This window comes from Hemiscyllium ocellatum, chromosome 15, assembly GCF_020745735.1.
Source record: "Hemiscyllium ocellatum isolate sHemOce1 chromosome 15, sHemOce1.pat.X.cur, whole genome shotgun sequence".
Classification (NCBI taxonomy): domain Eukaryota; kingdom Metazoa; phylum Chordata; class Chondrichthyes; order Orectolobiformes; family Hemiscylliidae; genus Hemiscyllium; species Hemiscyllium ocellatum.
Genome location: NC_083415.1, coordinates 46,567,587 through 46,593,003, shown reverse-complemented (window position 1 = coordinate 46,593,003; position 25,417 = coordinate 46,567,587). Strand labels below are relative to the sequence as shown.

At 41.7% G+C, this 25,417-nt stretch overlaps 1 protein-coding gene across 3 annotated transcripts in view; it reads right to left on the bottom strand.

The window, feature by feature from the left end:
- Positions 1–291: 291 nt before the first annotated feature.
- LOC132822970 (phosphatidate phosphatase LPIN2-like) overlaps positions 292–25,417 on the bottom strand; it is a 93,721-nt gene continuing 68,595 nt past the window's right edge. For all 3 annotated transcript variants that reach the window (XM_060836440.1, XM_060836441.1, XM_060836442.1), the window contains 6 exons: positions 21,178–21,326; positions 19,408–19,494; positions 11,017–11,169; positions 8,096–8,210; positions 7,478–7,581; positions 292–3,042 (listed from right to left, as the gene is read on the bottom strand). In XM_060836440.1, the coding sequence (XP_060692423.1) occupies positions 2,877–3,042; positions 7,478–7,581; positions 8,096–8,210; positions 11,017–11,169; positions 19,408–19,494; positions 21,178–21,326 (774 nt within the window). In that variant the 3' untranslated portion in view covers positions 292–2,876. The remainder of the gene's footprint in view (positions 3,043–7,477; positions 7,582–8,095; positions 8,211–11,016; positions 11,170–19,407; positions 19,495–21,177; positions 21,327–25,417) is intronic.

Here is a 25,417-nt window from a genome sequence, read left to right as displayed (position 1 = left end):
ACCTTCACATGAATTTGATCTTTACTCTGATAGTAAAATGCTGAGTGCAGAATATTTAGCAAACATAATTAAAATTTGTAATGTTAACTCATATTGTTAGAATGAGATGCAAACACTGACATCTTACTATAAAAAACAACAAATCACGTCAGTACCACTCATTAAGTTCATTAATTATGCTATGTATATCAAGAAATTTTCAACAGCAATATTTGAAACATATTCACTTTAATAATTATATGAATTATAGTAACTTCAATGTAGCAAATCAAATTTGGAAACGTATTCACTTTAATAATTATATAGATTATAATAACTTCAATGTAGCAAATCTAAGTTGGAAGTTCAGTTACATTTACTTCACCATATTACTGGTTGATTATGGAGTGATTTTCCAGAACTGTATACTTCTTACTTTAACATACCATACAACAACAAACTTCATTTGGATCATAAATACCAATATTGAGCATGTAGGATGCTTATTATTTAAAGTTGGGTCTATTTTGTTCAACATTCATAACTGCATTAAAAAGCTCATATAGAATTGTTAGTTTAATAAATTATTTTGAATTACTGTTTAAATCGTCAAATATTTTCCAGGCAAATTAAGCAAACTATTGCTTGCAAGCATTTGCTTTCTGTGCTGTACTGTGCTTTGCCCTGATCCAGAGCAGTTGTATTACATCAGGTGAATATCTGCTATGTAATATATCATTTAAGTAAATTATCACATAACTTAGATAAGTTACAAAACTTAGTTCATACAGGGAATACGTGCAGCACAGTTAAAATACATAAATGAGCTAAAAATGTTTTACAAATGTCTGATCTTTCACAGAAAGAACATACATTTCAAATGGTCTATTAACGTCCAATCAGTACTTGCTGAATAGGAACAGCATAACTCCTACATTTAGATTAAAATGCAACCCATAGTATTTCAAATCTAGAGAAAGTGGAATAACAGAAAAATTCAAACATCTACCATATAATAACTGTTCCATAATACAATTGCACAGCTCTAAGATTTTTCTGCATTCCCCTCTTCTCTCTACCCCCTCCCCCAGGGAGACGTCTCAATATTATAAACCTAGCCCTCATAAGGAGATGAAGAATAGTTATCTGGCTGCACACTCACTAGCTGCAAACTAAGCCAACACTGTTTGAGCAGGAGAAACAGGACTTTTTCTTGTCTTAAAAATGAAATTGCCTTTCATGTCACTTCATCTCATAGTTCGTACAAAGCTGCAACTGAGGTTAGTTAGTTGAAGAATTTAAGTTCACAAGTTTTTGTTTTGCAATTCTGTGCTCAGTACCATGCCTTATACAATTTAATAGCATTTCTGTCAAACAAGCTCTTGGACTGGCATTGCAGTATAATCAAACTTATACCATACAACCTATGGATTAGTAAGATCATTAAAAAAGTTCAGCTAAAATATTGAAAATTTCTTCCTTAAACAGCTCTTACAACTTATTCTGCTAAATTGTACTACTGATTTGCTTGCACGTAATTTCACTGTTACATCCAGTATAAATGTTATAATAAATGCACTTGGGTCAAATTTATTATGCAAGTTGTTCCCTGCTGAAACAACTCCAGACAGGTCAATGCAGTAGTTTATTTATAACAGCAAACATTAAACCAACGAAAGAAAAAAAAACAGCTGATTGAATTTGAATCTTATAAATGTTGAATCAAGGAAGAACATCAAATTGAACAGAGATCTTTGTTTATGCCACATCTAAAATTGTACAGCACAAGGGCAAGAGTTTCAAAGTCCCTCTACTCCATGCAATTTACATGAAATATTTCATATTTTGCTTTACCTCCACAGTGTTTAAAGGAGTGAAGAAGGGATTTTACCATGTGCAATTATGTTTTTCATTTAAAACTCCACAACTACTCTATTCCTTTTAGAACAGCATGCAAAGAGGAACCAACTAATCAGCAGGCTCCCCCTGCTGTAGATTTTCTTCTTTACCTTCTTCTAAACTTCTGCACCATAGAATTAGTTCTAGTCAGCAGTCAGGCATCACAATGCTTGTACGCATTTTCATTTTCACCTGTCTTACATCTAAGTGCCTGGTGTTTAAGTGTCTAACTACCTCACTCCATGTTTCTCTTCTTTTCCATGGCCTGGTCTCTATCATCTTTAGTCCTGTTACCACGCTCTGATAAGACCTCTGATTAAACAGGCTACCTCACCCCTTTTCCAGGCTTTGGCTCAGTCCAACCCAAACAATCAAAATACCTCCCCAGCTTCTCAGTGCTTGATTGCTATGTCAGCCTTTCCAACTATATAAAGCAACTTGCTTGATGCTACATGTAGACCAGCTTTGTCAGATATCCAAGCATCACAATAAGTCTCCACTTTATTAGGGCAGCCACTGCAGTAATGCCAGAAACAATATTGTGTGTTGGGATTACAACAAATATCTAGTTTTGATCAGGAGCAGAAAATAGAAAATAGATTGTCATCTGCATCGTCACAGGAATACAAGAAAATATGGGAATTGACCCACAGAGATGAAAGTGCTGTGCCATAAGCACAATGGCTTTTCAAGGGATTTGTAGTCTGAAATACACCTTCATTTGCATTTCAAATTTTCAGTGCACAATTCAAAACTGCATAATTGCAGCTTGATGGGGAAAGAGTAATGTAAGACTTGTCACAAGTGGTACCTATTGAAACATTACTTGATTTTACTCAGATAATAATTGCTACTTAATTAAATAAATTACAGATTTTCCACTTCATTGGAATAAAAATCAGAAGTTGCGAAAAATCAGAAGTTGCAGATCACATTAGAATTGAAGGCACTGACGTGCCTCAACGTTGCTGATAGTTTATAGTTCTTGCAATGACTTATTACTCTTTAGTGATTTTAAGTTCATTGAGCTCATCTGAATCAAGTTCACAAAGTGGTTCCCGCCAAAATGCAAAATGGCTGTATTCAGGGTAAATAAAAGCTGAGCTTCTTTCTTGTGCTATTAGTGGAAATACATGTTCCACTAACTCACCCAACCTTGGATACCTGAAGGAAAAACAAAAATTTTGAGAAATAGCTGCAAAACATTCTTCTAAACCATATTTCATTGGCATACAAAATAGATGACAATATCACCCTTAAGACACATGAAACATTTCTTTTCTACTCATCTACATGATGTGAGCATGCTAGCTGCTCCTTGAATCAAATGGCTTGCTGGGATAATTTCAGAGGGCAATTTAAAGTCACAGTTAGGCCTGACTGGGTAAGTGCAAGACATTTCCTTCTCGAAAAGGCAAAGAACCAGACTTTTTTTTGTGACAATCAGTAACAGTCGAATGACTGCCATTAGGTTTAGTTTTTAAGTCCAGACTTTTTATTTAAACTGAATTCAAATATTATCATTTCATCTGGATTCAAACTCATGCCCTCAAAACGTTAGCAATGGTTTTCTGGATTACAAGTCCAATGACTTTACCACTATGCCACCAGATCACCTCAAAGAGCACATGTAAAAGTGAATAAAAGGGACAAATCATTAGAGAGAGACAACCAGTGGTGGTTTAACCTGAGGGTCATCATGCCTCAGGCAAGTGAAGAGGGTGAAAAGGCAGGAACTTCTTGGTAACCTCAGCCAAAGCAGGAATTGAACCCATGCTATCAGTTTTACTCTGCATTGCAAACCAGCCATCCAGCCAACTGAGCTGACAAACGTTCATCATAAATAGTTGTATCAAGTCAAAAGGTTGAAGTAATGGATGTCATTTTGGCAATGACATTTGAACAATTTATTCGAGTTACTTTCCATAATTACACATTCATCGCAACCATGGAGGACACCCAGAATTAGGAACACACCACTGTAATTTTCACATTAGATTACAAATAGCTCTGCAATATGTGGTTTACAAAAGCACTTTGTAGCATTAAACTAGCATCATCAGTACTACTAAGCACATCATTCACATACTCATTCATCACTGGTACCTGAATTTAGCAGGTAGGCATGACTTTCTCGACATACTTCAAATAAAAAACAGATTTAATAAGACAGAAATGGATAAAGAATGTCTTCTACTGGCGAACCAAGAGGGCAGTATAATCTTAAACTCATTCCTGAAGCAAGAAAACATTTCACTTCTTCCACATGAGGCAAGTGGAAAAGCTGCTTTTCAGATTTTCAAGACCGAGATCAATATCTTTCTATTGGGTAAAACTTGCAATAGGTGTAGAATAAAGGTGGATTAATTAGGCTGTGGTATTGATTGATTATAACCGAACTGAATTGAAATGAATAGCAGAACAGACTGGAGGGGGCTAATCCAATAATTTTGTTTTTATGTTAATTCTTCAAAATTCGAGAAAATCTACACAATACAAAAATCATAATTTTCCCAAAATTCCCCAGAACCATTCCCCTAACTAATGCACCTAAGATTATGGGCAATTTCGTATGGCCAATTCACCCGACCTGCACATCTTTGGATTGTGGGAGGAAAACAGAGCACCTGGAGGAAACCCACGCTGACACAGGGAGAACTGCAAACTCCCCACAGACAGTCGCCTCAGGCTGGAATCGAAGCTGGGTCGCTGGCGCTGTGAGGCAGCAGTGCTAACCACTGAGCCACCGTGCTGACCCGAAGATTGGGAGAAGAAATCCAAACAAACAAATTTTGCACCAGTAGAGTTCATCAGCACTTCTACACTCTTAATTGATTTGTATCAGTTCCATAACAGAGAGAAAAAAAACTACACATTTCTCCTTTTAGGGGTGCAACTGATAGAGGAACTGTTGTGGTAAAAATGAGGACTGCAGATGCTGGAAACCAGAGTCTGGATTACAGTGGTGCTGGAAAAACATAGCAGGTTAGGCAGCATCCAAGGAGCAGGGAAAATCGACATTTTAGGCAACAGCTCTTCATCAGGAATAGAGGCAGGGTGGAGAGATAAATGAGAGGGAGTGGGGGAGGGGAGAAAGTAGCATTGAGTACAATGGGTGAATGGGGGTGGGGATGAAGTTGACAGGTCAGAGAGGAGGGTGGAGTGGATAGGTGGAAAGGAAGATAGACAGGTAGGACAGGGTCATGGGGATGGTGCTGAGCTGGAATGCTGGAACTGGAGTAAGGTGGGGGGAGGGGAAATGAGGAAACTGGTGAAGTCCACATTGATGCCCTGGGGTTAAAGTGTTCTGAGGCGGAAGATGAGGCATTCTTCCTCTAGGTGTTGGGTGGTGAGGGAGCGGTGGAGGAGGTGACCCAGGACCTGCATATCCTCAGATGAGTGGGAGGGGGAGTTGAAATGTTGAGCCACAGGGCGGTGGGGTTGATTGGTGCGGGGGCTCCCGAGATGTTCCATAAAGCACTCTGCGAGGAGACGTCCAGTCTCCCCAATCTAGAGGAGACCGCATCGGGAGCAACGGATAAATGACATTGGTGGATGTGCAGGTAAAACATTGATGGATGTGGAAGGCTGCTTTGGGACCTTGGATGGAGGTGAGGGAAGAGGTGTGGGCGCAGGTTTTGTAATTCCTGCGGTGGCAGGGGAAGGTGCCAGATGGGAGGGTGGGTTGTTGGGGGCATGGACCTGAGCAGGTGATCACGGAGGGAACAGTCTTTGCAGAAAGTAGAAAAGGGTGGGGAGGGAAATATATCTCTGGAAGTGGGGTCTGTTTGGAGGTGGCGGAAATGTCAGCGGACGATGCGGTTTATGCGAAAGTTGGTAAGGTGGAAGGTGAGCACTGGGGGGGTTCTGTCCTTGTTACGGTTGGAGGGCAGAGGTGCGGGATGTGGATGAGATGCATTGGAGGGCATCTTTAACCACATGGGAAGGGAAATTGCGGTCTCTAAAGAAGGAGGCCATCTGGTGTGTTCTGTGGTGGAACTGGTCCTCCTGGGAGCAGATACGGCGGAGGTGGAGGAATTGGGAATACGGGATGTCATTTTTGCAGGAGGTAGGGTGGGAAGAGGTGTAATCCAGATAGCTGTGGGAGTCGGTGGGTTTGTAAAAAATGCCAGTGTCAAGTCGGTCCTCATTAATGGAGATGGAGAGGGGGGGGGAGGGAGGTGTCAGAGATGGTCCAGGTGAATTTAAGGTCGAGGTGGAATGTGTTGGTGAAGTTGATGAATTGCTCAACCTCCTCGCGGGAGCACAAGGTGGCGCCAATGCAGTCATCAATGTAGCAGAGGAAGAGGTGGGGAGTGGTGCCGGTGTAACTATGAAAGATGGACTGTTCTATGTAGCCAACAAAGAGACAGGCATAGCTGGGCCCATACGGGTGCCCATGGCCACTTTGGTCTGGAGGAAGTGGGAGGATTCGAAGGAAAAATTGTTAAGGGTGAGGACCAGTTCAGCCAAACGAATGAGAGTGTCAGTGGAAGGGTACTGTTGGGGACATCGGGAGAGGAAGAAACGGAGGGCTTGGAGGCCCTGGTCATGGCAGATGGAGGTGTAGAGGGATTAGATATCCATGGTGAAAATGAGGCTTCGGGGGCTGGGGAAATGGAAGTCTTGGAGGCAGTGGAGGGTGTGGGTGGTGTCTCGAACATATGTGGGGAGTTCCTGGACTAGGGAGGATAGGACAGTATCGAGGTAGGTAGAGAGGAGTTTGGTGGGGCAGGAGCATGCTGAGACAATGGGTCGGCCAGGGTGGTCAGGCTTGTGGATCTTGGGAAGGAGATAGAACCGGACAGTGCGGGGTTCCCAGACAATGAGATTGGAAGCTCTGGGTGGGAGATGTCCTGAGGAGATGAAGTTCTGTATGGTCTGGGAGATAATGATTTTGTGATGGGGGGATGGGGTCATGGTCGAAGGGACGGTAGGAGGTGTCTTCGAGTTGGAGTCTGGCTTCAGCGGTGTAGAGGTCAGTGCGCCAAACTACCACTGCACCCCCTTTATCCGCTGGCTTGATGGTGAGGTTGGGATTACAGCAGAGGGAGTAGAGGACTGCGCGTTGTGAGGGTGAGATGTTGAAGTGGGGGAGAGGTGAGTAGACAGGTTGAGGTGGTTAATGACTCGGCGGCAGTTGGAAATGAAGAGATCGAGGGCGGGTAATAGGCCAGCAAGGGCTGTCCAGGTGGATGGAGTGTGTTGGAGGCGGGTGAAGGGGTCCTTGGAAGGTGGGCAGGAGTCCTGATTGTAAAAGTAAGCTCGGAGGCAGAGGTGGAGGAAGAAGTGTTCGACATCACGGCATGTATTACATTCATTGATGCGTGGGCGGAGGGAATAAAGGAAAGGAACTGTTGTGCCCATCAGTCACGAAAAGCCTGAGAATTAGGGATCAGATTAGGGATCAGAAACACAATTTTCCTGAAGGGTAATCAACAGTCTCACTCATTCAGGTGTAATGCCAGATGTGCATTCTACTGCAGTCATTATTTACTTTTAAATGTCTACAATGATTATCAAAAAAATTATTTTAAAAATATCCAAATATACTGCTAATAAATTGATTGTATTCTGATTAGTGTTACTGGCTACTCACGATGACTTGTTGCTCTTGGTTTGTTCCTGAATTAATTCTCCTTTGGGATTTACTATGAAAATTCTGCTTTCTTGGACACTGACTTGTTTGTATGCATAAGCATCCTGCAATTGAATTGAAATTAGCAAACAGTAAGAAATGACTTAAGCTTATGAATAAAGCTTCATTCACGAAGACAAGCTTTCATAAATCAGCCACTGGATCATACTGGCCAGGCAAGTTAGCAAAAACAGTGCTGATTTCACTGTTAAAATCATGCAAATCCAAGCCCCAGACTTGCCTGACACATGGGATTTGCTGGCTTCAATTGTGATGGTTTATCAATTTTTTGCAAGCACGGTATGAACATTCCACCCTGAAGAAATGGTACAACCAACACAGTCCACTTCCAATGGCTGAAAGATTTTCTGTTGGCTGATCAAAGGACACCAATGTCCTCTGAGAAATCCACAAGGATAACACCTGCCCTGCCTGCCTCCAGAAGTTTTACTCTGCTGAACGGTACATATAAGAGGCAGTTGAGCTTAGAAAATGGTAGAAATAGGATTAAAATAGTACTTAGTTGCAAGATTGTGTGCTTGCACATTCCTCTCTTACGTTAAAAGACACTTCACTTACATTACTCCTGTTTCCAAATGCAGCATAAAATGGACACCTATGTGGATTAAATAGATTCCTGATGTCATTCAAGCAATGAATTTTGAACACTTCTGGTTTCTTCTCAATAACTTCCCTGAAAACAGAAGAAACAAATCTTTGGCATTATATCAAAATATATTACTACCAAAAATGTTTATTACTCTTAATAAACGCAATAAAATACATACTCTGATAATCAAAATGATCCATCAATACTGCATCTTCAAAGGCATTATTCAAAAGGAAATTCATCAAATAAGAAACACTCTTTAATATGCTGTGCTAAGATTGATGCATGTCAAATGAGCAGGACATCCTACCTGTTTTGAGTAGGATCAGGAGTAAGGAAAATTTTACAGCAGGTAGATAATTAGATTTTCATATTTAAAACTCTCTTAATTCACTTCACATCTTTCTGAAGTGAAGTCTTGATTTACTGATAGGTCAATAATATTGTCATTTATTAAAGAAACCTAGTTGATTGATCTTTTTGTTTTAACCCAATATAGATAATATCTAATTCACTACATTAGCAACTGGCTAAAATATTTAATGTTAGTCAGTGGAGCAGTAAGCCTATAAAGGGATATAGTGCATTCCCCCAGCCTCTCTTTTCCAATCAGATGCATTTGCAAATAAGCAGCCTATCTACTGTTTTTGGACCTCTCAGAATTCATAATTCTAAAAAATTAAGATATAATTACAATATATGTGAGATGATCTGGAGTCATGTAATACATTATTGTTTAGTATTTAAAAACATTGTAAACAGAGAGTCATTCAAATTCATCAAGATTTTCCCCATTATTTGATAGAGTCATGGATAGCATGCATTCTCAAAAGTGTGATATTATTAAAACTGATTTTTCTATTTGGATTAATTGATGTCAATTATAGACCACCAGCAAACACTCCTAGTGACTCAATGAAGGCTTAGCTAATTTTCCCGTACAGACTTCACTGGCTAACAATGTTCTTGAATGGTACCTCGCCTGAGTACAACAGGATGTTGGTCATTTTTACTTAAAAGGTAGCAAAGTTTTTATTTCTTTTTTTAACCTTTCAGCAATACAATCTGCAATTTATAAAAAGATGAATAGCAAAGTCACTTAAATTGCAATAGTTCCATATACTTGATATTTGACATGAATATGTTATATGTTATTAACTATGCTTTCGAAAATTTCAGTGACTCCATACCACAGCCCATCAAGTAATCCAGAATTCTCAAACAGGCTGCTGAGCAAGGAGAGGGCCCATGGTGTTCGAGGTGAGCTACTGGGATGGATTGAGGATTGGCTGTCTGACAGAAGGCAGAGAGTTGGGATAAAAGGTTCTTTTTCGGAATGGCAGCCGGTGACGAGCGGTGTCCCGCAGGGTTCAGTGTTGGGGCCACAGCTGTTCGCATTATATATTAATGATCTGGATGAAGGGACTGGGGGCATTCTAGCGAAGTTTGCAGATCATACGAAGTTAGGTGGACAGGCAGGTAGTACTGAGGAAGTGGGGAGGCTACAGAAGGATCTAGACAGTTTGGGAGAGTGGTCCATGAAATGGCTGATGGAATTCAACGCGAGCAAATGCTAGGTCTTGCACTTTGGCAAAAAGAATAAAAGCATAGACTACTTTCTAAACGGTGAGAAAATTCGTAAAGCCAAAGTACAAAGGAATCTGGGAGTGCTAGTCGAAGATTCTCTAAAGGTAATCATGCAGGTTGAGTCCGTGATTAAGAAAGCGAATGCAATGTTGTCACTTATCTCAAGAGGGTTGGAATATAAAAGCACCGTTGTGCTACTGAGACTTTATAAAGCTCCGGTTAGGCCCATTTGGAATACTGTGTCCAGTTTTGGTCCCCACACCTCAGGAAGGACATACTGGCACTGGAATGTGTCCAGCGGAGATTCACACGGATGATCCCTGGAATGGTTGGTCTAACATTTGAGGAACGGCTGAGGATCTTGGGATTGTATTCATTGGAGTTTAGAAGATTAAGGGGAGACTTAATAGAGACGTACACGATAATACATGGCTTGGAAAGGTTGGACGCTAGGAAATTGTTTCCGTTAGGCGAGGAGACTAGGACCCGTGGACATAGCCTTAAAATTAGAGTGGGTCAATTCAGAACAGAAATGCAGAGACACTTCTTCAGCCAGAGAGTGGTGGGCCTGTGGAATTCATTGCACAGAATGCAGTGGAGGCCGGGACGCTAGATGTCTTCAAGGCAGAGATTGATAGATTCTTGTTGTCTCGAGGAATTAAGGGCTACGGGGAGAATGCGGGTAAGTGGAGTTGAAATGCCCATCAGCCATGATTGAATGGCGGAGTGGACTCGATGGGCCGAATGGCCTTACTTCCACTCCTATGTCTTATGGTCTTATAGGCAATTTTGCTGTTGTAAAGTCTCTTGTAACCGTAAGCAAAAACTTATGTTTTTTCACAGAGTGCAAACAAGAGCGGCACGGTGGCTCAATGGTTAGCACAGCTGCCTCATAGTGCCAGGGACCTGAGTTCAATTCCAGCCTCGGGTGACTGTCTGTATGGAGTTTGCACGTTCTCCCAGTGTCTGCATGGGTTCCTCCCGGTGCTCCAGTTTCCTTCCACAGTCCAAAGATGCGCAGGTTAGGTAAATTGCCCATAACGTTAGGTGCATTAGTCATGGGTAAATACAGGGTATGGGAATGGGCCTAGGTGGGTTATTCTTAGCAGGGTCGGTGTGGACTTGTTAGGCAGAAGGGCTTGCTTCCACACTGTAGGGAATCTAATCAAATGGAGAAATTATCCACCTTAAATGTGACTATACCTTTAAATGATGATTGAAGTACAATTAAATTTAAATGATAAATTTATGATGGCAACTTCATTACTGATAAAAATATATAAATACTGAAAATAATCACTACCTGTGTAATGCTGAAATCAAACTACTCGGAGCTAGCAGGAGTGGTCCTCTGGGAAGCACAGTACCTCTATCATTAACCCAGTGTAAGTATCCCCTGGTTATATCTGCCATTCCAATGGCACGGGCTGAGCAGTATAGAAATTTGTATCCATTCCTGTACAAAACGTCAAATAAAATAATTAATGAAAATAGTATTCTTCACTTGTGTCAAGTAAAAATTACTACAATTTATTTCCCTTGCCTAGTGCTTGTATATTCAGCTGCAAGATATGGACATTAATTAATATAAAGAAAACATCAGTTTCAAAAAGAACTTCACGTTTTTGACAATGAGAGTTCTATGCAATACTACTGTCAAACAACTAACTCAAGTTACCTTAAAAAGACAGAGAGAATTGTAGGAGGAAAGTAATTTGATAACAAATGCTTGCTGTTTTTTTTTAAGAAACAGCCCACTGCAGTTTCTATTTGGTAGTAATGTTAACAAGAAAGGAATTTGACTAGGTTTACAATGAAACACATCTTTGCATGCTTGACTGATATAACAGCCTGTTTCTGCCTTACCCTATTCAATACATATTTCATTAAATTTCAAGAATGAACTGAATTCCCAAAAGCACATACCCTTTGCACTTAGAAATGAAGGTCAGCTCCATCTTGAGTGATGGAATCAAAGTTCTCTCTATCAGAAGGAAACTTAGCTTGGGAATTATTTTCTTAGGTGAAACTCACAACAGAAAAATGATAATAACTTATCCAGTATTACAAATTTGCTGGTCTGACCTAAAGTTGAGCAATGTTGACATTGCTTTTAAGTCTGTCTCAGTCCCCAACATGAGCAAAACTATTTGAGACAAAACTTCATAACAATTTTGAAAATAATTTCTCAGATTATAAAAAGACGAAAAAGATGATATTTAGAATCAACACACAACATAACTTGGCATTGTTCAGTGCTTCAATGTTTTCAGCTTATACTAATTTAATTTACTTCTCTCAATTCTTTTTCATTAAAATAGCTGAATATCACAAGTCATAAGCTTTCAACTTGCAGAAAGGCACGGTTCACTACGGTCCACTTATAACTTGCTCAAAGTCAGCCGTGGCTCACTGAGTTAAAAGATTATAGGTTAAAATCCTACTCCTGAAACATAAAGACAAAAATCTAATCTTTACTCTCTAGTACAGTAAGGAGACAGCGACATCGCATTGGAGATACCAACTTTTCATGAGACATCAAAGGCCCATCTACTCTATTTTAGATGGAAAAGATCAAATCCTCAAAGAATAACGGGGGAGTTAATCTTGGCCAATATTATTTCTCAAAACAAGATCTAACAATACAGACAATTAGGTTATTATTAGATTGCCACTGAGACAGTTTACTTTTGTGCAAATTAATGCCATGCTCCTTATAACAGTGACCACAATTCAATATTTATTTGCCTTTAAAGCACATTGGAATATCTTGAGGACAAGAAAGATTTTATATAATTGCAAATCACTTCTGCACATCAAATGGCAGAAATCTTAGTCTTCCATGAGCACAAGAAATTTAGAGATAAAAGTTCATCCATGGGCTAAAAAGAGAGATGATGCTCAACATGATCTTTCCCTGAAAGGACCAGAGCAAAAAAAGACAAATGGTAACAGGGTACCACTAATACCTAAATCACTAAGTTGGCTACAGTAGATTTACAAAAAAAATGTCTATTATAGTTGCTGTTCTGCCTAAATTTCAGCATGACCTTGACAGGTACAGATGGTACACAAGTCAACTGTCCCTAGTAGCCATATACACAGATGACAGGGACCACAAATTCAACTGGGACAACACAACGATCATAGGACAAGCTAAACAGAAGACAGCCAGAGAATTCCTAGAAGCATGGCACTCATCCACAGACTATCAACAAGTACATTGACCTGGACTCAATATAATAGCCAATACAGCGAACAATTGGAACCTGCAACCAGAAGCAGAAGAAATGAAACCAAATAAATTCCAGAAGACACAATACAGCAGCGCTTCACAGGAGACTCCAAAGCACTGAAAATGTCACCTAGACAGGGAACGAAACGTCTATAAATCAACTTGCCAGCTCGGCGAACATACCCACAACCGTGGGATACAAGTCACTCAGAACCCAACTATTGTTCAAGCTTGATCATTTCAAAATCAAGTATTAACTATTAAAATTATCATTAAGCTATTTCAACCTCACCAGATACTCATGGTAACAGTCATCATAATATTAAAATACATATTAATAGACATTGTAATATTAAAATAAACAGAAAAAAAACACTTAATATAAAGCTGGATTGACATCTCATTCACCATCTTAAATATTTTCTCCTTCCATCATTGGTGCACAATGACCACTGATTATTATCTACAAAAAGCAATGCAGTAACCCACCAAGACTCCATCAACAGGACCTTATAGATGTGTGACCTCTACTAGTGAGAAGAGGAGCATGAGTGGAAGATGGGAATACTACCATATCCAAGCACCTCTTCAGGCCATACAACATACTTACTGTCATTTCAATGCCACAAGGTCAAAATCCTGAAATTCCATCTCTAACCGCTCTGTTGGCAGGTAATCCTACAACTCATACCTACAGTGATTCAAGAAAGCAGCACATCACCATCTCTTCGAGGGCAACTAGGAATAGATGCTAGCTTTCCCAGGGACGCCCATATCTCATGAAAACAAAAGATAATTACACACATTGTCACACTGTAATGCAACAAAGAAGTTTAAATGAGAAACTATCCCAAAGTGAAGTGAACACAGCTTTCTGGTTAATTTAAATTGGGCAGTTTGAATTCAGATTTCCCATCTTTTCAGTTTCTTTTTTTTTAAACATCTATTTGCCAGATGATGCATATTTATAAATAGATATAGAAACAGAATTAACATCCATGTCCAATCACAACTGTTGATTTACTGTTGCTTGATCATTTACTGATGTTACTTAAATACATTTGTAAAAACTCCAAACTATAGGTCATTGTGCTACAACATGACAGTTAAGTTCCTCTGCAAGCTTACACTATAGAGAATCACTACAGAAAATTGCGATGAAGATGATCACGAAGGGAAAATCACTATGCCCATTCAGCAGAATGTTCGCATTAGCCAAACAACCATCAAGTCATCAATCGCATTATAGCAAATTCGTGTTGTCAAAATGCGCGTTACAACAGAACGACCTGAAAATTTCCTACTGATTGGCTGAAAATAGAGTCTTTTAGCTTACAAAGCAAGCCATTTTGTTGCTGCTTTATTTTTAGACAAGAAATCAAAATACTTTCAGAATAAGACATCCTGTACTCAAATTATTCTTAAACCTCTATAGAAAATAGTTGAAACTATAGAAAAACAAAATTGTAATATGATCATGTAAAATATTTCACACCACCTGGTGGTGAATCTAAAAATATACACGGCAAACAAAATTTCTTGAAGCTCACGGTCAACTAACTTAGAAAATACAGCTATACAGAGGAACATCGATTATCAGGATATCAATTATCCAAATATTGATCGCGCCTTTTGTTAACAGTGATTAAAAACGAACTCGGCTTACTGAAATGCAGTCCTGGGTATAGATGGGAGCCCAGGCATCGTCTTGAAATGACTGACCTCTGGCCCCCTCACTCTCTCTCAACCCACACTTTCCCTGGAGTTCTACACAGGGGTGCACCCTGTACCTCGCTTCCCCAGATAATCTCTCCAACATTGTCCTGTGCAGACAGGTAGTGGGCCGGACAATGGGGGCGCGGTTGGGAGGGGCCGGACGGGGCAGGGTTGGGGGGACGGTAGGGAGCGGATGAGTTAGGAGGAGTGTTGGGGGCGTGTATGGGGTTGGGGGGGACCCAGATGGGAGGCGGGATGGGGGGGTCAAACGGGGGCAGGGTTGGATGGGTTGGGGGGTGCCAGTTTGAGGTGGGATTGGGGGGTCAGGGTTGGGGTTGAGGGGATGGTGTTGGACGGGGTGAGGATGGAGGCTCGCAAGCCGTGTGCTGCTGCCTAGTCTCCTGAACAGGGAATTGGGTTGGGATATCTGATCAGCATGGATGGGTTGGACCAAAGGGTCTGCTTCCATGCTGTACATCTCTATGACTCTATAAGTGCTCGCTTTGTCAATCTCATTGAACTGATTGGGGCAGGGTGGGGTGGAGTTTCAGCAGTGCTGAACAAGTGTGTGTCTGCTCAGAAACAAACTCAGACAGAGAGTGGGAGCAAGGCAGGCACAGCGAGGAAAAAGGAAACTTCAGAAAACTCAGAGCCCCAGAGAGAGGCATTGAATCGAATAATCGATTATCCGAACAAAATGGTGCCCACCCATCTCGTTCGGATAATCAAGGTTCCTCTGTATTTAAATGTCAGCACATTATCAATGAATTAAATTAACATCTGCACAATTAACAATCCAACAATTTTTAAGCCAAAGTCTGAGTTTACAACAAATTTTGTCCCTGTGCACTGATGAGTTCCTAATTAAATTGTACCCTTTATGATTCAAATTACACAACTTGAAAATAATGTTTTTACACTGATACCAGCTCGTTTATTGTTCTGGCTGCTGTCTCAGAAGACTTGCCTGGTGAGGAATACACTACTTCGCCCTCTCTCCAGTCTCAAGATGAAATAATAGACAGCCTCCAAAATAATACATTTTAAAAATAATAGAAGTTGCTAAAACAAATCTGCATATTCAACTTTTGAAAACGATCCCTGATACCCACAACTTCAAACTGAAGACAACCAAATTGGGTCGGAAAGGGTTGGACAAGTCACTATTTTGTTGAAAAAAAGACAAGTCAAGGATAAGGAAAAATTAGACATACAGAAATCATAGAATCTCTACAGTGTGGAGGCAGACCATTTAGCCCATCCAGTGTATACCACCCTTCCAAACAGCAACCCACTGCCCCAAGCTATGCCTGCAATCCTGCATGTTCCATGGCCAATCCACCTAACCTGCACATCTTTGAACTTTGGGAGGAACCCCACACAGACACAGGGAGAATGTGAAAACATCCCACAGTCGCCTGAGGCTGGAATCAAACCAGTGCCCCTGGTGCTGTGAGGAAACAGTGTTAACCACTGAGCCACCGTGCCGCCCCAACTCATACGACCAAAAGCTTGAGAAAAGAGGCACATTTTTAGGAGTGACCTAAAGTAGAAGAGGGAATTGCAGAGCTTAGGAGCAAGGTGGTTAACAGCACAAGTGATGCAACTAAGAAAATAATTCAACCATCGTGCAACCAAGAAAACAGTAAATGCTCATTAAACCAGAATAGGAAAAACAGATATCTCAGAGGTTGTAGAGCTAGAGGAGTTCAGAGAGAGAGAGAGAGAGAGATGCAAAAATAAAGATGAGGATTTTAACCTGGAAGCCTTGATTTTAACCTGGATGCCCACCCCCAGCTCCAGTCCCACACCAGGTCCTAGCTCCCAGCCATGCCGGATCTTCACCATCCCTCCAGACCTCCCCCTCTCTGAGGATGAAAGATCAGTCCTCAGCAGAGGCCTCACCTTCATTCCCCTACACCCTTGGATCAATGAGTTCAACACGCGGTGAGATATTGAACAATTCTTCCACCGCCTTCGCCTCCGTGCCTACTTTCACAACCAAGACTCCCGCCCACTCTCTGACGACCCCTTCTCCCACCTCCAACACACCCCATCCACCTGGACACCCCGTGCTGGCCTCTTACCTGCCCTCGATCTATTTATAGCCAACTGCCGCCGCGACATTAACCGACTCAACCTGTCCACCCCTCTCACCCACTCCAACCTCTCACCCTCAGAACGTGCAGCCCTCCACTCCCTCCGCTCCAACCCCAACCTCACCATCAAATCGGCAGACAAGGGAGGCGCGGTAGTAGTTTGGCGCACCGACCTTTATACCGTTGAGGCCAAACGCCAGCTCGCGGATGCCTCCTCTTATCGCCCCCTTGACCACGACCCCACCTCCCACCACCAAACCATCATCTCCCAGACCATCCATAACCTCATCACCTCAGGGGATCTCCCATCCACCACCTCCAACCTCATAGTCCCACAACCCCGCACCGCCCGTTTCTACCTCCTGCCCAAAATCCACAAACCTGACTGCCCCGGCCGACCCATTGTCTCAGCCTGCTCCTGCCCCACCGAACTCATCTCCGCGTACTTCGACACGGTTCTGTCCCCTTTAGTCCAAGAACTCCCCACCTACGTTCGGGACACCACCCACGCCCTCCACCTCCTCCAGGATTTTCGCTTCCCCGGTCCCCAACGCCTTATTTTCACGATGGACATCCAGTCCCTGTACACCTCCATCCCCCATCACGAAGGACTCAAAGCCCTCCGCTTCTTCCTTTCCCACCGCACCAACTAGTACCCTTCCACTGACACACTCCTTCGACTGACTGAACTGGTCCTCACCCTGAATAACTTCTCTTTTCAATCCTCCCACTTCCTCCAAACTAAAGGAGTTGCCATGGGCACCCGCTTGGGCCCCAGCTATGCCTGTCTCTTCGTAGGATATGTGGAACAGTCCATCTTCCGCAATTACACTGGCACCACCCCCCACCTTTTCCTCCGCTACATCGATGACTGTATCGGCACTGCCTCGTGCTCCCACAAGGAGGTTGAACAGTTCATCAACTTTACTAACACCTTCCATCCCGACCTCAAATTCACCTGGACTGTCTCAGACTCCTCCCTCCCCTTCCTAGACCTTTCCATTTCTATCTCGGGCGACCGACTCAACACAGACATCTACTATAAACCGACTGACTCCCACAGCTACCTGGACTACACCACCTCCCACCCTGCCCCCTGTAAAAACTCCATCCCATATTCCCAATTCCTTCGTCTCCGCCGCATCTGCTCCCAGGAGGACCAGTTCTAACACCGCACAGCCCAGATGGCCTCCTTCTTCAAGGACCGCAGATTCCCCCCAGACGTGATCGACGATGCCCTCCACCGCATCTCCTCCACTTCCCGCTCCTCCGCCCTTGAGCCCCGCTCCTCCAATCGCCACCAAGACAGAACCCCACTGGTTCTCACCTACCACCCCACCAACCTCCGTATACAACGTATCATCCGCCGTCATTTCCGCCACCTCCAAACGGACCCCACCACCAGGGATATATTTCACTCCCCTCCCCTATCAGCGTTCCGCAAAGACCACTCCCTTCGTGACTCCCTCATCAGGTCCACACCCCCCACCAACCCAACCTCCACTCCCGGCACCTTCCCCTGCAACCGCAGGAAATGTAAAACTTGCGCCCACACCTCCTCCCTCACTTCCCTCCAAGGCCCCAAGGGATCCTTCCATATCCGCCACAAGTTCACCTGTACCTCCACACACATCATCTACTGCATCCGCTGCACCCGATGTGGCCTCCTCTATATTGGGGAGACGGGCCGCTTACTTGCAGAACGCTTCAGAGAACACCTCTAGGACGCCCGGACCAACCAATCCAACCACCCCGTGGCTCAACACTTTAACTCTCCCTCCCACTCCACCGAGGACATGCAGGTCCTTGGACTCCTCCACCGGCAGAACATAACACGACGGCTGGAGGAGGAGCGCCTCATCTTCCACCTGGGAACCCTCCAACCACAAGGAATGAACTCAGATTTCTCCAGTTTCCTCATTTCCCCTCCCCCCACCTTGTCTCAGTCGGTTCCCTCAACTCAGCACCGCCCTCCTAACCTGCAATCTTCTTCCTGGCCTCTCCGCCCCCACCCCACTCCGGCCTATCACCCTCACCTTGACCTCCTTCCACCTATCACATCTCCATCGCCCCTCCCCCAAGTCCCTCCTCCCTACCTTTTATCTTAGCCTGCCTGGCACACTCTCCTCATTCCTGATGAAGGGCTTATGCCCGAAACGTCGAATTTCCTGTTCCTTGGATGCTGCCTAACCTGCTGTGCTTTAACCAGCAACACATTTTCAGCTGTGATCTCCAGCATCTGCAGACCTCATTTTTTACCTGCAGGTCAGTAAACACCAGAATAATGGGATTTAGTGAAAGTCAGAATAGAAATCAAAGATATTTGGATTCATTCAAAGTCATAAAGGATGGAAAATTACAGACCAATCAGGAAATTCTTGAAATAGTTGAAATTTAAACAAAAAGAAAGGAATATACGAGTGTTTGAGCAGCAAACAGCCATGGCAAAGGTAATGGGAAATGTTGTAGATGTGCAAATAGGCAGTCCTGGTGAATACAACATGCATTTGAAAGCTCAAAACACAGGTGAACCAACAATATCTATGAAGCTATACTTCAAGAAGAACTGCTGTTCAATGAGACAAAACAAAATGGGTCAACAAGAAGCACCTTTTTATAATTTAAAACAAATGAAAGTACATACTGATGTATCTTATGGTAGAGTTTTGCAATGCCCTGGTGGGTCCAATCTTTTCCCAGCTGTGGCAAAATATGCCCTAAAGCATCAGATCTGGAAATACACAAATAATAATTGGTATTAAACATACAAAGTCCATAGTTCACTAAAGAATGGCTCAATAGCATCCAAATTCAAAACATGTGGCTCAAAATACAAGTATACATGTTGATAAGGCCCAAGGCGGAATGTTCTCCAAAGTGGACAATTGGGAATTTAGAGTTAATTTATACTTGAGTTGAAAAAATATGGGACAAAAAATGCCTTGGGCTGTTCAGTAACTGTTGATATTGGATCAGCTGCCCATTATACACAGTGTTTGAAATTCAGTTCTATCAGGCACTGTATAAAACTGGCAATTGACCTGACATCATCCTAGATTAATTTCTATTCCATAATAGAATGTCCAGCAGCAGTATCACTCCGAACTACTGTTTAAAGGAAAATTGTGTATTTTACTGTTATGTCCAAAGCTAACGAATGACTTCCATAGAGTCACAAACAAAGGAGCCATTTGATTAGTAGTTCATTTGCTGGTTCTTTGAGACAACAGTCCTACTTGTTCCAAAACCTTCACCTTCTGTTCACATTATAACTTCCTGCCTATCTCCTTTTTAAAGGAAGTACAGAATTAGCTTCCACCACCTTTTAGCAGATCCTGAATACAAGCAGTCTCGAGGAATTTCCCCTCTACTCTCCTTTAAATCTTTTTCTAAGGATTTTGAATCTGTGAACTCCAGTTATTGACTCACTAGCCAGGAGATTTTATATGTTCCCTACTTAATCTATCAAAACCTCTGATTATCTGATTAAAGCTTTACTGGGTTACCTAAGCTATCTGATCCAAGGAGGCCATTCGCAATCTCTTCAATCTCTCTTCATAACTGAAGTCCCTTAGCTCTGACAGCAGGCTTTAGGGCCCCTTTTCTAAGCCTTTTACATCTTAAGTGTAGGTCATTGCCCATAGTTCTTCAGCTCAGGCATAACCAACGGTTTATAAAATTCTAAGATGATCTAATGGTTTTGATATTCTATGCCTCTTATTTCTAACTTCAAGCAACCGATTGGATTTTTAATCACCTTATTAACACACCTTTAACCATATTGTCTTGAGTTCTGTTAAACAACATTCTTGGCAATGAAAAGGTACTCGAAAATTTTCATCCCTTCAGACCTCAGTATTAGAGATTTTCAAAATATCACTTCGTCTTTGTCTCTTTTAACTCTCTCCTTTATTTTCATATAATTAGAAATATCAACATCCCACATATGCTCATGATTTAGTACGAAGTATCGGAGATACGTTTTCTTTTTCTTCATGAGACACTGGGCTGACAGAACAAGAATCCATATGTTTAGATGAGTGCACAGTCAGTTTATAGCTATGAAAATCTATGCATTTACTTTACACGTTTTAAACCAGCGTTGACCATGCAGTAGGAGACAAAAGAATCAGGATTCATAAGTGTACAATAAACCAAAATGTACAGTTATGTACGTATCACTATACTTCTCCATTGCTACAAGCAAGTGATCATTATATTTTGCAAATCTCTGAATACTGTTCAGGAACATTTTTCTCAGTACAGAAAGGGGCAAATTTAATTCACATTACCATGAAAAGTGAAGAAAAAAAGACATTAGTCTTTTTTAGCCCTGGCCTCCAATTAAGTTCTGCATTCTTTTAGTATAAAAGAGATTTCAGAAAAAAAATAATTGGGGTACAGACAAACTTACTTTGTAATTGTGCCATCAATGTCAGATATAATAACTTTATCATCCCAGTTCCAGAGGTAAATGGTTCCTTCACATCGACAGGTTCCCTGATATTGAGTTGTCACACTGAACACTGCATTATTTGGGCCATCCTTCAGATTTAAACTTTTCTAAAAAGGAGGCAAACAAATATATGGAGAATAATTCAACGCTAAAATTAAATACTGTTGGTTCACTCCAAGTAGGACTTTGAAGTCAGGAGTGAAGCACTAGCATCACTGCTACCGAGAGAGAAAGCTGCCCATACAGGTTCAACTCTGTGACAACCTCACTTTTTCCAATGGCACATGAAATTATACATTTATTCCTTCACTGGCTGGGAACAGCCTTCCTTACAATACTACCTATACCACATGAATCACAGGAGTTCAAAAAAGCAGCTCACCACCACTTTCTTGAAGACAGTTAGGGATGGACAATAAATATTATTCTGAGACAGAGTCGGGGAGAATGTGCAAACTCCATAATGACAATCACTTAATGTTTAACAGCATATTGACATGGTCCTTGATTTACTATACAACATAAGTTTTAATTGGTAACCCCACCATATTCTCGATATAAAATCCAACACCCAAGCAAACCATCATCACAAAATTATTGCAGCACAAGGAGGCAATTCAGCCCATCATGTCAGCACCAGCTTTCTAAATGAGCATTTCACTTAATGCCACTCTCCTGCTTTCTCTCCATTGCTCTGCACATTTTCTTTTCAAAGGCAATTATAATTCCCTTCTAAATGTCTTGACTGAACCTGCCTCTCCAACTGTTTGAGGCAGTCCAGACCTTAACCATTCTCGGCAAGAAAAAGCATCATCTTTACGCTTTACGCTTAATACTCTAAAATCTGTTACTTTGTTCTTAGTCCTTTCCCAAGTGTGAACAGTTTCTAACTACCCTATCCAGACTCCTCATGATCTTGAATACCTCTATGAGATCTCCTCTCATTCTTCCCTTCTCCAAAAAAAAGTTATAAATTCTGAATCTATGTTCATAACTGAAATCCCTCATTCCTGAAACCATTCTCTTCTGCATCATCTGCAATGCCTTAACATCCTTCCCAAGGTGTACTGCCTGGATCCAGAAGCAAAACCCCCGCTGAGGCCAAACTAGTGTCTTACAGAAGCGCAACATAACATCCCTGCTCATGAACTCTACACCAGCTTTAATAAAGCAAAAGACATGTATATTTTAAAACTACTTTCTCAATTTATCTCAACACTTAATGCTTACATATATACTCAGAACTCTCTGCTCCTAGACCTTCTTTGGAGTTGTGCCTTTAATTTGCATTGCTTCTCCTTCCTCCCACCAAAAAATAAATCACCTCACTTCTCTCTGCATTGAACTTCTGTCAAGCATCCACTCTATCAACTTGTCAATATCATTTTCATGTTCTATGCTACCATAACATTGAGTTTGCAATGTGTCTAAGCTTCATGTCATACACAAATTTTACCCTGTACAACAGTGGTTTTGGTCATTAACATTTAAGGAAAAACAAAGATCCCAACACCAATCCCTGGAATCTCCAATACAAATCTTCTTCCAGCCCAAAGAACATCCGTGAGCCACTACTCTATGTTTCCTGTCACTCGGTCAATTTTTCACTGCTGCTCTCCTTTTCATTCCATAAGCCGTAGCTTTGTCCTCAAGTCTGTTGTTCAGCACTGTATCAAATGTCTTTTGGAAGTCCATGGACAGCACATTAACAGCATTGTCTTCATCAATACTCTTATCTCTTCAGAAAACTCAAGCACGCCAGATAAATGAGTTTTCCTCTCAAATATCTATGTTAGATTTCCTTAGTTAACCCGCACTTGTTCATGTAGCTATTAATTTTGTCTTGAAATATTCTTTCTAGAAGTTTCCCTTTCCTCAAGTGAAGTTAAGCTGACTGCCTTGCAGCACCTTATTTGAACAAGGATGTAACTCTTGCAATTCCCCAGTCCTCTGCCTCCATTCATGAGTCTAAGAAAGCCTGAAGTGTTACAGCAATGCCTCTGCAGTTTCTACTTTCACATTCCTCATATTCCTTGGATGCATTTCCTCTCAAATCCATCATTGGGTGCATCTCACTTGGTCTTGGTGTATGACCAAATTTAAGTAGAAAGGTTTCCTCTTCCTTATCAATTGTACTGACTATATTAATTTTGCTTTGTTACAAAGCTGGTCCTTTTTTCTAAAAGCTGTTCCTTTTCTCAAGGATACTGTGTGCTTGTTTTTTTTTCAGAGGGGTCGTAAACTACTCAGGCTCCAAATTGACTGGTTTGGTACAGAGATAAAAGGGGTTAAAATGCCTTTTGCTTACACGTAAGCAGATGAGACTTTAGGTCAAAGCTTTTATGTTCAGAAGTGACCTGTATTATGAAATGGGAGTGGTCAATCCTGAAAACTGAAATCTTGTTTGAGTCAGTGCAGCAGTGGAGCTGTGTGGAAATGGGCTGCTAGACACTGTCTCTCCTTCTGCCCTTCTAACTTCAACTTCATTTTTTGCTCTATGTTTAAGGGGTTTGCTTATTGGGACTCTTGTTTATATTCGGAACAGCATTATTAAGTCTAGTTTGGGATAGTCCGAGTTCTGTGGGTATTCGACTTTCTGTTCTTTGTGTTTCATTCAATAATTTTTTGAATAATTTTTGTCTGTATTAGAACCTGGCAGTCAACCTAGCAAACTTACTCCAGGTAATTTTCACTGTACACTTACCAAAACAAATAGCAAAGTTATGGTCCGGGCTACCTGTTTAAGAATGTTATGAGTGATCTGGCCTAGTCCATAACAGCTTTTTCCATAGCCTGTGCAGCAGCATCGTCCATGACAAAGATGGATGCAAAGTAATAATTTAACATCTCAGCTATGGTCTTCTCCCTCCATGGGAAATCTCCTTTCTGATCCCAAATTGTGCAGACTTTTCTTTTTATGACCATTTTCCTATTACCACAGTGACCATAATTCTATTAGTTTTAAAATAGTGATGGAAAAGGATAGACCAGATCTAAAAGTTGAAATTTTAAATTGGAAAAAGGCCAATTTTGACGGTATTAGGCAAGAATTTTCGAAAGCTGATTGGAGGCAGACATTCGCAGGCAAAGGGACAGCTGGAAAATGGGAAGCCTTCAGAAATTAGATAACGAGAATCCAGAAAAAGTATATTCCTGTCAGGGTGAAAGGAAAGGCTGGTAGGTACAGGGAATGCTGGATAAGTAAAGAAATTGAGCGTTTGGTTAAGAAAAAGAAGGAAGCATATGTAAGATATAGACAGGATAGATCGAGTGAATCCTTAGAAGAATATAAAGGCATTTGGAGTATACTTAAGAGGGAAATCAGGAGGGCAAAAAGGGGACATGAGATAGCTTTGGCAAACAGAATTAAGGAGAAAGGGTTTTTACAAATACATTAAGGATAAACAGGTAACTAGGGAGAGAATAGGGCCCCTCAAAGATCAGTAAGGCGGCCTTTGTGTGGAGCCACAGAAAATGGGGGAGATACTAAATGAGTATTTTGCATCAGTATTTACTGTGGAAAAGGATATGGAAGATATAGACTGGAGGGAAATAGATGGTGACATCATGCAAAATGTCCAGGTTACAGAGGAGGAAGTGCTGGATGTCTTGAAATGGGTAAAGGTGGATAAATCTCCAGGGCCTGATCAGGTGTACCCAAGAACTCTCTGGGAAGCTAGAGAAGTGATTGCTGGGCCTCTTGCTGAGATATTTGTATCATTAATAGTCACAGGTGAGGTGCCGGAAGACTGGGGGTAGGTAAACGTGGTGCCACTGTTTAAGAAGGGTGGTAAGGACAAGCCAGGGAACTATACACCAATGAGCCTGACCTCAGTGGAGGGCAAGCTGTTGGAGGGAATCCTGACGGAAAGGATGTACGTGTAATTGGAACGGCAAGAACTGATTAGGGATAGTCAACTTGACTAATGTGCGTGGGAAATCATGTCTCACAAAGTTGATTGAGTTTTTTGAAGAAGTAACAAAGATGTGATTTATATGGACTTCAGTAAGGTGTTCGACAAGGTTCCCCATGGGAGACTGATTAGCAAGGTTAGATCTCATGGAATACAGGGAGAACTAGCTATTTGGATACAGAACTGGCTCAAAGGTAGAAGGCAAAGGGTGGTGGTGGAGGGTTGTTTTTCAGACTGGAGGCCTGTGACCAGAAGTGTGCCACAAGGATCCGTGCTGGGTCCTC